Source organism: Pituophis catenifer, unplaced genomic scaffold (assembly GCF_029215685.1).
Source record: "Pituophis catenifer annectens isolate HBS135680 unplaced genomic scaffold, rPitCat1.0.hap2 SCAF_4, whole genome shotgun sequence".
NCBI classification, from domain to species: domain Eukaryota; kingdom Metazoa; phylum Chordata; class Lepidosauria; order Squamata; family Colubridae; genus Pituophis; species Pituophis catenifer.
The window spans coordinates 74615799-74632272 of NW_027256884.1; the positions used below are offsets into that span (position 1 = coordinate 74615799).

The 16474-nt window shown below is 36.6% G+C and overlaps 1 protein-coding gene across 1 annotated transcript; it reads left to right on the forward strand.

The window, feature by feature from the left end:
* Positions 1–237: 237 nt before the first annotated feature.
* Positions 238–15248, forward strand: TMPRSS2 (transmembrane serine protease 2). Its single transcript, XM_070943496.1, has 13 exons — positions 238–288; positions 618–816; positions 1864–1947; positions 2432–2551; positions 5789–5918; positions 6927–7037; positions 7724–7767; positions 8862–9036; positions 10385–10560; positions 12149–12244; positions 12983–13125; positions 13894–14046; positions 15202–15248. The coding sequence occupies exons 1-13, from the start codon at positions 274–276 to the stop codon at positions 15211–15213; spliced, it is 1458 nt and encodes a 485-aa protein (XP_070799597.1). The 5' UTR covers positions 238–273; the 3' UTR covers positions 15214–15248.
* Positions 15249–16474: the final 1226 nt, after the last annotated feature.

A 16474-nucleotide genomic window follows, 5' to 3' on the forward strand; every position in this document is an offset into this window, starting at 1 on the left:
CATTTTTTTGTTTGAGACAAATTTCTGCTATGGGAATGAAATCTAATCCAGAGTTTGTGGCAGGCACTTGAGCTTTTATAGAAGTAATATTTTTCCAATAGCCACGTATTTGGTTACCTTTGTATGTGTCCTGGAATCTGATGAATAGCCTCGCTAAAATAAGGACTCAGTAATTTAAATTTTCACTTTAAAATAAAAACAAAACTAGAAAACCTTTTCCTGTTTTCATAGGTTTATAACAAACTTGCCATAATTCAGTTGCCGAAAATCAAGATGGCATCCAACTTGGTAAGTGAGCGGTTTCAAAAGTATGCTATATTAGTCTAGTAAATGGTGGTTGGTAAACGTGTCCCTGTTTATGGGAAAAGGTTTCTCAAGTATTAGTTAGTTACCTTGGGAGGAATGCTGGGTTAGTCCGTAGTAGCCAAAATTCAGGGGGAATCTAACCTTTTCAGGTCAACGCTTTTTATTAAAAGGCATAAAAGTTTGCAAGCCACAACTTGTAGGGCTTCTGTTTCGGTTTTTAGTTTAGAGGTTTTATTTTACTGTAAAACTGCTGGGTTATAGAAGCTTACAACTGTTTATTTTCTGTTTGTTTTTCTATTGTGATTATTTAGAGGCCAGCTCCATGTTATGAAAACTATGCATACCAGACAGAAAATGTTCCTCCAGGTTTTACCAGAAATTATAATATGTATCCACATTACACGCCTACATATTATCCTTCATCAGTGCCTCATTATGTTCCAAGAGTTTCTACTCAACAGTCAATCCCAGTGCCAGTTTTACAGACAAAATCTGCAAAATGTACACCAAGTAAGCTTTGCTTCCCATTTACTTTTTTAAAAAAAGTTTTGATGCAAATTAGGCCTGTTTGGGTATGTTTTAAAAGTACTTTGGTTGATTCGTATGTTTCAGATATATTTTATATGATTAGGATCCTACTGTTGCAACAGTACAAAGTAAGTAATTGATGAGTTTGCGAACCCTGATCTTCAAATCGCCCTGGCTAATAAGATTTTTTTCTTATTAAAAGACATTTAATAAATAATGAATACTTATTTTTTTATAAATTTACTTAATTTATTTTATTGCTAATAAGGAAAAGAAATACTTATGGAGTAGATTTTACACTTTAGATTCCAAAAGGACCTTGGGTATGAGTTCCATGCAGCTTGACTATAGAGAATTTGTTTGCAGTTGTGGCAGGACATGTAACAAAGTAATCTGAACAAACAAAGATTAGCATGTATGTGTCGTGTTATACTTATTTCTCCAGAGGTTCAGTGGGAGCTGAGCACGGACAAAAATAACTGTTTAACAGTTGTAATCAGATGTATGTATGTATGGATGGATGGGTGGATGGATGGATGGATGGGTTTTCCTGAAAATAAGACTCTGTCTTACATTTTTTTGAATCCTGAAATAAGCGCTTATTGCCATGCTCTCAAAAACCCGATTGGGCTTAGTATCAGGGAATGTCTTATTTTGGGGGAAACGGTATGCATTTTTGTGTATGTATGTATTTAATTAATTAATCTCTTGCCTGTCCCACTATCCAAAGTGACTCTGCATGCTTACAAAATCTCCCAGGGTGATTCACAGAAAGATTGGTAAATGGACATAACTGTTCATTGGAAAGAAGGTTCAGGTTCATTAGAGATCAGCTAAAAGAGTGCTGTGGTTAATGTAACAAGTAGCAACAGTTTAGGGAATCATTCTGAAACTATATCAAAACATGTTCATTTTTAGTTAATAATGGAAATTAAAGCCATTATTAGATATTTAGTAAACTAATGGCATGTTTAGAAACAAGCGTCCTTTAAAATTACATGGGAACATTTTTTTTCTCTTTAACTGCAGGAACCAAAAAGGCATTGTATTTCCTATCAATTACCGTACTAATAATAGGAGCTGGAATTGCTGCTTTTCTCATCTGGTATTTTGGTAAGAATGCATAAAAACTTTGATTATACAACATTTTGGTATGGCTGTTCCTATCACTGTGTGTATCCTTTTAAAATTATGACCTGCTTAAATTATATGGCGGTGATGTTGAGTCTTTTATGCCATTACATTATGCCTTCTTGCTTTATAGAATTTGAAATTAGAAACAGTTTGATTCTAATGGCGTTATAATAACATTTTTTCTGAAATTATGTAGCATAAATGTAAATTAATCCTTCCATTTCTGAGAATAACAATGTGTGATTTACAACCATTAAATTTTTCAAAAAAATTCAGATGACAAAACTTCCTAACCTCTTTTCACTGTGTTAAGATCTCATCTAAAATCCAATGGAACTGATAATAGTAGAATGTGCTTAGGGTACTATTTGTATGATAGTCCTTAAAATAGAATATACATTTTAAACAGTGCCTTTGCTGATTTATTTTTGTGATCTCATCATATTCCTACATTTCTTCATAGTGACAGATAGTTGTTTTGGCTCCAAGATACAATGTGGTTCACTAAGAGTGTGTGTATTACCATCTCAATGGTGTGATGGAAAAAAAGATTGCCCTAATGGTGAAGATGAAAATCGTTGTGGTAAGAATGAATAATGACATTTTCTGACTTCAAAAATTTGCCTATAAATCTCCCCCCTTAAAACCTCCCATACTTTAATCAACCTAATTATATCTAGCAAGATAATTCTGCAGTGAACCTAATCTCATGGATAGCAGCTACTGAGTCTTTCAAGAAACTTTGCAATAGTACAGCTTATCTCAACCTGATTTCTCGCTCTATTCAGAATCTGCAAGATTAGCTTTGGAAAGCCTACAAACATAGGAAAATATAGTCTGGCCATATTTTCAGCCAGTAATAGCCTGATTCCAGCTTCCAGCTGTAGCACCTTTGCATACTAATTGTATGGATATGTTAGAGCTTTGATGGCGAACCTATGGCACGCGTGCCACAGGTGGCATGTGTAGCCATACCGGTGGGCACGCGAGCTCAGCTCCAGCATGCGCATGCTGATTTCCGGGCCTTCTGGGCCCACCAGAAGTAGGGAAACAGGCTGTTTCCTGCTTCTGGAGAGCCTCGGGGTTGGGGGGCTGGGGGAGGCCCATTTTTCTCTCTCCCGAGGCTCTAAAGAGTTTCTAGGAGTCTGGGGAGGGCAAAAACGGCCTTCCCCACTCCCCCGGAGGCCCTCCTGAGGTCAGGAACGGCCTGTTTGCCAACTTCTGGTGGGACAGGAAGGCCCGTTTTTTTGCTCTCCCCAGGCTCCAGAGCCTTTCTAGAAACCCGGGGAGGGCGAAAATGGCCTTCCCCACCCCCCAGAGGCCCTCTGGAGGCAGAAAATGTCCCATTAGCCAACTTCCGGGACACATAGAATTATGGGTGTGGGCATGCATGCGCGCGACCCCTCCCCCCGCACCCTCCCCAGCTCCTGGCACACGATAGCAAAAAGGTTAGCCATCACTGTGTTAGAGGCTGTAAAGATTACAGGCAGTCCTCAATTTACAACAGTTCAAAGTTATAATGGCACTGAAAAAAGTGATTTATGACCAATTTTCACACTTACAAGCTTTATAGCATCCTCATAATCTTGTGACCAAAATTCAGATGCTTGGCATCTGGTTCATACTTATGACCGTTGCTGTGTTCCAAGGTCATGTGATCATCTTTTGCAAACTTTTGTCAAGCAAAATCAATGTGGAAGCTAGATACACTTAACAACCGGCTTACTAACTTATCAACTGCAGTGATTCAGTTAACAACTGTGGCAGGAAAGATCATAAAATGGGGCAAAACTCAATAAACAAATGTCTTACTTAACAACATGATTTTGGGCTCAATTGTGGTAGTATGTTGAGGACTACCTATATTATGTTTGTTTCAGAGAAGTGCAAGGACTTCTAATTCTCTTCTCTTCTCTAATTTTTAGAGAATCCAATAAACTCAAAAGTAAAATCTTCTGATGAATTAGTTTTAGTCTTAAGTCTAATGAGACTAATTTAACATTCTTTAAAATAAGTGACCACTAATTATCAGATATTCCAATTCTTTAGTTCATATATCATAAATATACGGTAAATGATTTCTTTTGTAAAAGTATTATTGTAATCTTGAACACATATACCCTGTAAGTTTAGTTTCAGAATCGTTTCTCTCAAAAGAAAAAGCATCTCAGGTTATCTTTTGAAGCATCTGGTCCATACTAATTCATCAAGAGATGCTTCTGTTGAGCATTAGGAAATCACTGCTGAGAATTAGGCAATCAAAAGTCTGCCTGAAATCAAGAAATCACCATAAAATAATCATTACAAATTTAAAGTACCGTAACTATTTCAGATTCCATCCATACTTTTCAATAAAACGTTTTGCCACATATTTTTAATGTTTAATTCTTTTATATAGGTAAACCATTCATGAACCTCAACATCTACAACAGCAGGGTCCAAGCGAAAGTCCTTGTCTAGCGAAAGTCCTTTTTACTAATATATTGAACTATCTTATTGCCAAGGACTCCAGCTGTAAACCATAAAAAATTGAAATGTTACAAAATGTAGCACTAAGGAAGAAGCAAGCCAATCTGAAAATTTAACTGAATTCTTCAGCCGTAATATTTCTAATTCAAAATGGAGATTGTAGTCCATATTAGTGGTATAAGAATTTGCTCATTAGGTAAAAGATGAGTGGCAGGAGGCTCATGGCTCATTTTCAGGAATGGATGCAGTCACATGATCTGTGTTTTAGAACAGCAGTCCCCAACCTTTCTGGCTTTACGGATTGGTGAGGGGGAGAGTAGATGGTCCTGTACAAGTGGTGAGCAAGTGTACATGCTCTGCTTGCACAAATGGAGCTTCACATGCGCCCACTCACCCTCTGCGCACTTAAGTGGAACTGCATGTGTGCCACTTCTGTGGCCTGGTTCTGAACCGGCTGTGGCCCAGTACTAGGCTGTGGCCCAGGAGTTGGGTACCCCTGTTCTAGAATGCTAGCTTTAATCTAATATACCTTGCACTAAGAAATACATTTATCTTATTTTCCATTTTGAGTCAATATGAATATACTGTATGGCTGCAAAAATGATTCACAAGAATTAGAATAATAGTTAAGCATTATTAAACATTGATGTAATCTGGTGTTTTTAAAATGATAAATATAAGCACCTGATCAACTATTTACATCTTATGTTTGAATGAGAACTATATATATATTTGTAAAAAATATAATTCATTATTATTAGGTGCCGATAACTACTGTCAGCCATAAGCAATCACCTACCTTCTGCATCTCAAATGACAAGAGATGTCCTGCCCTGAGGTTTGCCAAATTAGCCTCTGGCAGCATTTTTCTCTTTTTCATGGAGAAACAGGAGCGTTTCAGCAATTTCCTTGTTCCTCTTTCATTAGTAAGCTTAGTATGATTGGCAGATGGCAGTGATGCAAAAAAGACAGGTCTACGTTCATCAAAACATAATTATAGATGCATATAACTCTTTGAATATGTAGAAACTATAAGTTATTTTGTCCCAAGGTTGCTTTTTCCAAAAGGCAACTGGATTTTCTTGTTTTTTTCTTTGAAAACATTTCACTTCTCATCCAAGAAGCTTCTTCAGTTCTTCTTGGATGAGGAGCAAAACATTTTCAAAGGAAAAACCAAGAAAGTCCAGTTGCCTTTTGGAAAAAATACCTTAGAGACACTATGACCTGGATAATGACCATCTCCATAGGCATGCCAATTATTTGTATCTTGGCTTCCTATGTTCTAAAAATTTCAAAAACATCATCATGGTTATTTATTTTTAACATCATTACTTCATTTTTATTATTGTAGTTAGACTTTATGGACCAGAATTTCTCTTGGAAGTCTATTCATCTGAAAACAAAGATTGGTACTCTATATGCTATGATGATTGGAATAATAAATATGGAAAAACTGCATGTGAAGACTTGGGATATAACTCGTAAGTAACATACTGAATTTTCTTATTCTTTTGCAGTAATATACAGGGAATAAATTACTATTGAGAAATATATTGAGAAAACATTTAATTCCTTAGCTGAGTACCATTAAATGATTAGCAGATGCATCTGTTCCCTGCTGCCCAGTGTAAATTATTGTGTTGGTTTAGACTTTGTTCATTGCCTTATTGCTTTCACCTCAAAAAGTCAGGATCCTATTAGCTTCATCCTATCCTTTAAGCCATGAAAAGTGGCAGACATCCAAGAAGAATCTGGAATAAGAGTTGTACCACTTGCCTCTATATTTGATACTGCTAAGGAACAGAGAAAAAATTTTATCATGGCACCGCTCTAACATTAAAAAATGCTGGCTATTTTTGAAGTACATTGTTTTGGGGAAGGATTTCCTTACCATATTTATGAGTACTTTAATGTAAGTGAACCGAGCTTACAAATTTATTTCCAGATAAAAATGAAGTTCTACACTCAAGCATTGATAGTGCTGGCAGAAAGACTAAAAATTTAGTTACACTCAAAATGCTGCAAATATACACTGCTCAAAAAAATAAAGGGAACACAAGCAGAAGACATCCGAGATCTGAATGAATGAAATAGCCTTATTAAATACTTTGTTTGTTACATACAGTAGTTTTGTGTTCCCTTTAGTTGTTTGAGCAGTGTATAAACTACTGTATGTAAAGAACAAAGTATTTAATAAGGCTATTTCATTCATTCAGATCTCGGATGTCTTCTGCTTGTGTTCCCTTTATTTTTTTGAGCAGTATATATTTCTATCACTTTTGCATGTATTGAGGAAGTGTGATTCCAGAAACAGAATGCACAATTATCCCAAACACAGCGGAAACGCTTTTGTAATAATTAAATATTGGGGAAAATGAAGTATTGGCAGCACAGTTAATTAAATTGTGATTTGTAAATTGAATACAAGTTGCTGAAATTAGAAGTTTGTTGGGATTTGACATATTTAACTGACAGTTTTATTTTTGCAGGAAAACCTATTTCACCAGCATGGCAATTCCAGCTACCACTGGTTCTGCAAACATTTTGAGGGTCAATACTAGTGCTGGAGACATAGACCTGTATAAGAAATTGTACAACAGGTGTGCATGTTTATAGTTTCTATACATATAAGTCAGGGATGCGTTCTACTTACCTTTCCTACCAGTTCGCAACTGGGCCGCACACGCATGCTTGCTTCACTCGCGCATGCGCAGAAGTGTTCTGATGACGTCGGAGTCGGTGGGCGGAGCCTCCCTCCGATTTTATCACTGGTTCTACAGAACCGGTTCAAACCGGGGGGCAACCTACCACTGATATAAGTGTATATATAAAAATATAAATAAATGGGGAAGTAAAATATCTAGAATTCCAATATGGGAGTGGAGCTAAAAACCTATGATGAAATTAATCCTGATATTCCCCTTTATGTTTACACCTGTGGTATTAAGAATCCATATATATATTTGAACTCATGGAATAGGGCTTGAATGAATACAAATCCACAAATCTGATTAGGAGCATTTCCATACAATTGGTACTCTGCCAGGAAAGAATCTTCTGATTAGTTAGGAAAAATCAATACATTTATCTACTCACCTTTATTAACTATATTCATACACTATTTGACGTTGTTCCAAATTTTGTGTTATTATTACTGTATGTATGTGTAGATTACATCACATGGTTCCCATCCACTGAGGATAAATATGAAAAGCCTACATAAATACATACAGTATACTCAATAAGTTCATATATTCAAATTTCCTTTGGTTTCTTTGTACTACAGCGAGTTGTGTCCATCAAAGCAAGTGGTAGCCCTGCGATGCATAGGTAAGTACTATAACTGCTTAAATACTTAAATTATTATTTTTTACTTGGATAGATGTTGTTTTTGTTGTGACTAACTTTAGAAAAATGTAATTTACTAATTTACTTAGAGATTCTGAGACTTCATTTTTATAGCTGCCATATGAAGCCATGGTTCTCTTGAATAAAAATAAACTACCATGTTTTGCCGAAAATAAGATCCGGTCTTATATTTTTCTGGACTCCAAAGTAAGCATTAGGGCTTATTTTCAGGAAAATATGATATCAGGGTGATCAGCCCGGTTGGGCGCCCCACCCCCCAGTGTGCACACAAGAAGCGGTGAGTGCATGGGGACTAATGATGTCCTGCTGCAGCCTGCTGGCCCCTTGGTTGGGGCACTCTGGGGCTGTGCAGCCTGTGCAGAGCAGGTGAGTTGAATACCTGTCCAAGCAGCATATGCAGGCAGAGGCAGGGGAAGGCAGGCGAACTGGATGCTCCGCACATGCTGCAGGAAAGCTGAGAGTCATGAAGACAAACCTCCCACTGCCACCTGCCCACTCCATCCCTCCATCTCTCGGTTTTCCCACAGCCCATGTGGATCGCGTGCCTACCCCCGCTTCTGCCTCCACCTGCGCTTGGACAAGTAATCAACTCACCTGCATTTTGCAGGCTGTGGCTGCTGCCGGATACCGTCGGCCCCTGTGCCCTCACTGTCTCCAGTGCGGGCCGTGCCCACCCACCCCTGACTGATGACTACATTAACTGGGGCTTATTTTTTGGGTAGGGCCTATATTAGGAGCACACTAAAAATCAGGCTAGGGCCTATTTTCTGGTTAGGACTTATTTTCAGGGAAACACATTACCATTTGTTGCTCTACACATCTGAAATGAAAATACCTGCCTGAACTGAGCTGAAAGACATCCATATGTAATCTAACTAAAGGTGCTGTAACTGTATTTTTAAAATGTTATAATCAATATCCCCTGTATTCTTCCACCAAAAAGTAGAATATGAATATTGATATTTTTGTTGATACAAAATAAGACATAGGGAAATCAGGAATTAGTACCTAGAAGAAGTCTTGAAGATCATTTTTTCTTAATTATGTTTTACAAGAGTGTGGCATTTCAAATAAACTTACGAGTCCCAGAAACAGAATTGTGGGTGGAAATGCTGCATTACCTGGAGAATGGCCATGGCAAGTCAGCCTTCATATTGGGAGAATTCATCTCTGTGGAGGATCTATTATCACCCCTGAATGGATAGTAACAGCAGCTCATTGTGTAGAAGGGTAAGTTCTAAACAGTTTCTCCCAGAACATTTTTTAAAAAATTATTTCAACACTATTCTGCAAAAAGAGAGTATAATTTGTGACTTTACACTTTAGCTGCAACTTAAGTTATAGATACCGTATTTCCCCAAAAATAAGACCCAACCAGAAAATAAGCCCTTGCATAATTTTTAGAATGCGCCTAATATAAGCTCTACCCAAAAAAGAAGTCCCAGTTAAGAGCCCACCCCTGCCGTCCCACTGTCTGGTTACTCGTCGCAGCGGAACAGGAACCACAAAATGAGGTGAGGCAGGTGGGGGCTGCCCCACGTGTACCACACCCGCACACCTCAGGACCTCCATAGCCAGGCCACCAACAACCCACCACCTGCTTCACCTTGAGCAATCAGATGGTGGGATGGAGTGGGTGGACAACGTGTGGCCTCCTGCAAGACAGGGCTGCTGCTGCCTGTGCCATCGCCACAAGATGAAGCAGGTGGCAGGTCATGGGTGGCTTGGCTGTGGGGAACCTGAGGTGTGCAGGTGCAGTGCGCATGAGGCAGCTCCACTCTCCCCCACCTGCCTCACCTGACCTCGTGTTGGCACTGGTGCGCCGCACGGCCTCCTGCTGGATGGAGCTGGTGCTGCCACCGCAAGGTGAAGCAGGTGGCAGGGTATAGGTGGCCTGGCTGTGTGGGTCCTGATAAGATATGCTCCCCAAATAAGGTCTTTAGTGCTCTCTGAGCTTGGTTGTTTCCTTGCAGATGTTTCACTACCAAACTAGGTAGCATCATCACTTCATATCTACACAGGACAGGGAGAGAAGTACTGCATCATCGACATACATTAGAATTGGGAAGTGCCTGTCATTTAGATTGAATGCGTGGTGTTGACTCTTTAGAAAGTTTTAATCTGAGTATATATTAAAGAGCTGTAGGTCTAAAATATATCCTTGTTTCATATCCTTTGATGTCTGGATGAAATTGTTTTTCAATTTTGAATGAAGGACATGTACCTGTGTCGCCTTATTGGAAAGATGAATAGCATATAAATTTAATAAATAACTTGCCCAAAACTACTGAAATAGAATTTGCAATGCTTCTTAGAAAATATACATAAAATCATATCCCCTTTTGTTTAAATATTGGCTCTTGTTATATGCTACTGTCTCCTTTCTTCTCTTCATGGGTTATTCATATTCTCCAAAGGCTTTAATTTTTTAGGAAGTTCAATGTGGTTCTTGGTTACCTATATCTCAATTTCTAACCTGGATATATTATAGGTTCTTAATAGTTTAACATTTGTTACTGATAGGGCAGTAATATGTTGTGTTTAGAACATAACTCCTGACCTGCATTCTGTTTTTTAGGGCACATTCTGATCCATCCTCCTGGAAGGTTTATGCAGGGATTCTGAGACAGCCAGAAATGGTTCCTTCAAACGGATTTAGAGTAGCTAGAATAATATCTCATCCCAACTATGATTCAACTTCCAAAAATAATGATGTTGCTCTTATGAAGCTACAATCTCCTCTAAGTTTTAATGGTATGTACTTATTTCCTTGATGAAAAGTTATAAACCTCACTATTAGAAACTCAATTACGCTGTGTAAATCAACATAGCATAAACCTCTATTACATTAAATCAATATTATTTTTAAATAAAACAAGTCAAAGTAACTTGCTTTACTTTGTAAAGTGAAATGTGATTTGTTTTTGTTTTGTTTTGTTGTCCATAGTTAATGTTCATAATAGATTTTAGGTTGGATTAGATAGACCTAGTCTGATGAGCATGGCATGTTATGACGGTATGTCACAGGATAATTCAATTTGCATCTGCAAGAAAATTGTAAAAGTTCTATATATAATTTTTATATTATGAAAAGAATTAACATATTTGTTCCCATCTTTTATTAGAAATATATAAACAGTTCATTAGATGTTATTTGTTATAAGAGTATTTTCCTCAGTATTCTTATTAAATTAATAAGATTTATTTAGTGTTTTAAAAACATCCAGCATAAAATCCTAAAAAATGATGCACATTGATTTCAAATTACTTTTTGTAATAGTTGAAAATATGAGAGTTATTTTTTAATGATTAGTGCATTTACGACGTTTAAGTATGTTATTGTGTAACTCTTGTGTAGACACAGTGTTCTGACCCGGCTCCCAAACACGACAATCCCTCTGTATTTAGCCTTTTATTAGGAGCGCCAGCAGCCCCAGCAAAAAGTCTCTCTGCCTCTCTCACAGCAAGCTAACAAGTCTCTAAATCCTGTGGAAAGTGACTCACTCTCTCTCTCTCTCTCTCCCCCCCCTCTCTCATTTTGATTTTTCCTCCATTGATCACTTGCACTCGGTGCAAGAATCTCTGTTAAAGCACTACCAACAAATAGTTCTTTAGCTTCTTACAAATATGTAAGAATGCATTCTAGGAGGTTATGATATAGAGGATCTTAATACAATGAAAGTTGTTAAGATTATAATAGTATTAAACTAATTCAGGAGTCACCAATAAAATATTACTGCTGAGAGCTCGATCCTTTGAAGAAAAGGAGAGCAAATTCCTTATTTGGCTACTTTCCTTTCAGACTGTCTAACCGAGAAAAGGTTGAAGGCTCCCGAATATCAAGGTTCTGATTTTTAAAGCCAGCTTAATTGCTAGTTAAACATTTTGTTGCCTAGGATTTAATTCTCAATAAAAATGGAGATCTGACTTTTCTTATGGAGATCTGTTGGGGAGAAGAGAAGGGGACTGACCTCTCCCAGTTCTGTTCATCAAGCCACTCTGTCAGTTGGAGGATTGGGAGATGACAGTAGTCTATAGGCATTCATCTCACTGACCAGTAGCTTTATCTAACAGTCTGCAAATTTTAGAATTTGTTTTGGGATGGCTGCTTTTGGAATTCCATTAGTATATTGTCCACATCGATGCACAGCTGTCTGTTCCTGAATGAGCCAGGATAATTTCTGATATGATAACCCTAAATTCCTTGTCTGTGGGAGCTTTAGTGTATCTGAAAGGCCCAAATCTGTTCTTTACAATCTTTAGGTTTAGAATTCTAAAAGTTTCCTATCAAGTTCTGTTTTTTGTCATAGTTACTGATTAACAACATGTCCTTGCTTCAAAGATTTTATACGACCTGTTTGTTTGCCCAATGTTGGAATGATGTTTGAGACTGACCAACAGTGTTGGATATCTGGATGGGGAGCTAAATACCAAGGAGGTAAAATGAGCTGCTATTAAAACTTCATTGTTAATTATTACCAGTTCTTTGGTATTATGGAACTGACATTTTATTCCCATTAAAAAAATTATTACACCACCATGTTCTTTGAAATAGTTTAAGGCAGAGGATTACCTGAGGGCTCTAAGCATCATAAAATAGTGAGGAGTCCATGCTGGGATATGATATGGGGAAATGAATTGGCTGCCTTTACAAGATCTTAAACTCATTGTGCCTGACAGATTATATGCTTAGTTCAAGTAAGTGGATGTGTGAGGTGTATTAAAAATTAAATATCAATGTCTCTCAGGAATTTGTAATCATTTCCAAAACCAAGCTCATGAAACTTCATGCAATCCAATCTCAAGTACTTATGTATATTTTCACACGTGGGATGAGGGAGAAGGGGGAGGAAAAGTTTAGTTCTTAATGTGTAAAAGTTGGGAAATGTTGATACAGTGTGGATCACATCAAAATCAATTGAAAGATTTATAACCACTGATGATCAACTTAAATTTTCCACATGTGTTTCTGTGAATGAGCCCACATACATTAAACAATTATGCATTTTTTTTAAAAAAAAATGAAGAATGGGCTAAAAAGGACAATAAAATATACAGGAAAAATTAAAACAAGATATGCCTTGCCCAGGAACTTTTCAGCATTGTGGATAATTTTATGAGAAAATTTAGTACTTGCCTTTTCATATGTAATTCTTGGGTCTTTCTCCAACTTTAGGTAACACTTCAAAGGAACTGAATGCAGCAGCTGTACCTTTGATAGACTCATTTATATGTAATGGAAGATATATCTATAATGGAATTGTTTTGCCTACCATGATATGTGCTGGCTACTTACAAGGAAAAGTGGATTCTTGTCAGGTAACTTATGAAATGTGAAGCACTTTAATATTAGTTTGCAAAGGCATGTAGTGGGATGCAAGATAAGACGGTTCAAAATAGGTAGTCATTAATAAAAAATGGGGACGCTACAATTCTTAGTCAGAACATTAGGAAAACATAAAAAACAATTCTCTTACTACTATTGTTTGTTATCTCTCGGTATCCTACAATTCATGCTCCAGCCTCAGAAACAGTGATCATACTGAGCTGAGGAAATAAGAATGCCTTAAGAGTTATAGCTTAATACAATTAAGAGAATGCTTACTTCAAAAATAATAAATAATAATATAATGGATGCTAATATAAAACAGATGTCCTACTCTATAGCTTCCTGTCTATATCTTGCTTTTTCATTCTAACTTATTTGGAGGCAAGATCTCCTGCAACATGTCATTCAACAAAAGTCTTTCAGCAATTTACAGTAGAAATGTTTACTTGGAAGAGACTGCAGCCTCAGACACTTCAGATTAGAAACTTGCACCTAATATTCAATTCTCCCTAATAATCTATTAATATAGCTTAATTTCATCAGTCATTTATTTTGCATTCCATGTAATCTTTGCCCTAAGCTCAGGAGATAGCTTTTCATTATACATACCCAGTCTCCTTTGATAAATGCTTTTTAATTTGTAACATTTTAGTTGGAGATCGTTTTCAGATTCTTATATACCTCCTCAGATAGGATATTTATTGAATTAATCGAAGCAGAAATACTACAATACATTTATGCCTTGTGTTTTGTTTCAGGGTGATAGTGGTGGTCCATTGGTAACCATGAAAAATTTGTTATGGTGGCTAGTGGGTGACACAAGTTGGGGAACAGGCTGTGCTACTCAATATAGACCTGGAGTTTATGGTAACATTACTATGTTCACAGAATGGATTTACCGAAACATGCAGGTAACTTTCTAATATGTGGTAGAGCATGTAACATGCTTTTCATGCTTCTTAAGTATGACATAGTAACCAGAAGTTCTGCATCTACATATTTTAAACTTGATAATGAAAAACGCTGGTCTAGACTAGAGGAAGATATTTTTAATTCCATGCAATTTGTACAACTGCGTGCCTTGTCCTATTAGCTCTCACTCACACTTTTCCCTTTCCTTGCTTTACTGGTCTTTCTCATTAGAGAAAAAGATCAAGAGAATTATCTGCCGACTTTCCCTAACCAAAAATTAGAACTTACTTTGGGTTCCTAGGTCTGGCTACTCCTTCCCAGGCTTTATAACCTCCCATTCTGTTCTTGCATAGTGATGTCTCGTGCTATACCTGTGTCTGTAACTTATTTTTTAATGTATTGTGGGAAATTTAATAAGTGCTTGCATATTAAACACATTAAAATGTTGGCATTTTCCTTCCACTCTAGAATTAAATTTGTCCACTTCTGTGATATGTGGCTCTCCTGACATGTAATCCTTTGATTTAATTTATCAAATAAAATTTGCAATGCAAATTTACATGATCATAAAGTGGACACAATTCTTACGGAGAATTTTCCTTTCTATATGGAGAAGAAATTCTCCACTGCATGTCTCATAGAAAGTCAGTTGGTGTAATGGTTAAGGCTACAGGCTGGAAGCTATGAAACTTTGATTTCTAATCTTGTCTTAGGCACAAAGCCTAATAAGTGACCTTAGGTTAGTGCTAGTCACTTCTCACAGCCCTACGAAGGAAGCAATGGCAAACCACTTTTGAAACCTTGCCAAGAAAAATACAAGGACTAGTCCAGGCAGTTGCCAGAAGTCAACATTGACTTGAGGGTGCATGTATGCATGCACATACATACAAATATACTCTTTTCTATAATGATTTATGATTTTCAAGTACCAGGAGTTTAAAATTCCATGTTGTAGAAATGATGGCTCTGTGTTCATGTATCCAAGGCTGAAATATGTTCATGTATCTGGATATAGAAGACCCTTCATTTTGCTGGATGTTCATTAACTTTATTATAATTCCGATTGTCTCCTTGAATATGTCACCAATCCTGAAACTGACTATTTTTGGAAAGGAATCTCTTAAATATGCTTTCTTATTTGTTTTTCTTAACAGGCAAACAGATGATACTGCTTCCTTTGAGTCACTTTAATCAAGGGTGGAACAAATCCTTTTGTTCCTTATAAATTCATGGTTGTGCTTTCAAAAATGACTTCTGAGTCCTTAACACTTCATATGCAGACCGTAATGGAAATGTTTGCAAGTTGGTTCCATTTGCACCGCCTCGTTTCATATCAAGCAGTTGAAGAACCTGATTTCTTGAAACTTGTGTTAACAATCAAAGGCAAACACGTTCTTTTTACGAACTAGTTGTTGGTTTCCTTTATTTCTGAAGATTCTCTACCAGCTGGCATTCATTTTAAAGTTAAAAATAATGTTTGTAAATTATAAATTATGTTTTTGCTTTTGAAATCAAATGCAGCATCTCAATGTTTTATAAGTGATGTTTAATATTTAGGATATTAATGTTGAGCATGGGCTGCTGGATGGCCCAATTTTTTTAAAGTGAGTAAGAACCACATGAATATTTTGATATAAGGTGTGAAAGATTTTTCTTATGAATATTACTATGCATCTTTTGTACTCAAGTATTCATTATTTTTATTCTCCCATAGGTGTTAATGATTCTGAAACTATATAATTTGGATATATGTCTCTTTCAAAATGTGTGGATAGATTCAAGATCAGTTTATTCTAGAAAACAGAAATACTAATTTCTAGGCACATATCTTTGATGCAGAATGAACAAAATAAGTATTCTAAAATGTCAATAATTCTGCTTCTGCTGTGGTAGCTGGATGTGCTAGATAGGTCCTCAGCTGCTGAACCTGAAAACAGTAGCAGAGAATAGAAAGTTATTTTGTGAAGGTGCATTACATACTGAATTGAATCTGTCAGTTCTACCTCATTTTGTAAAACAGTAACAATTTGGAATGGGTTAGGAAAATGTATTGGTCTGTTTTTTTTCCTTAAAAATCCTATTTGCAGAAGCAAAGTTTTTAAATTTAAAAAATTGATTAATATAATCACCAATCATTGGCATGTTAGGATGATGTCAAGTTAAGAAAGGCTGCTATTGCAGCAGTAAAATGTTAATTCTATGAGTCCTATGATTTGGACATAACTAATTATGCTGCTATTGAAATGCACTTTTTAAAATATATCTGTTGGTGGGAAAATTCACTTCACATTTTGGGAGTGCAATACTTTTATACAATGAAGTGCCATTGAAATGGTTATTGAAAATATTACATGTATTTCAATAAAGTGAAATCAATGTAAATCATGCGTAATTATTAAGTTTCAATTAGTAAACATTTGGGCATTT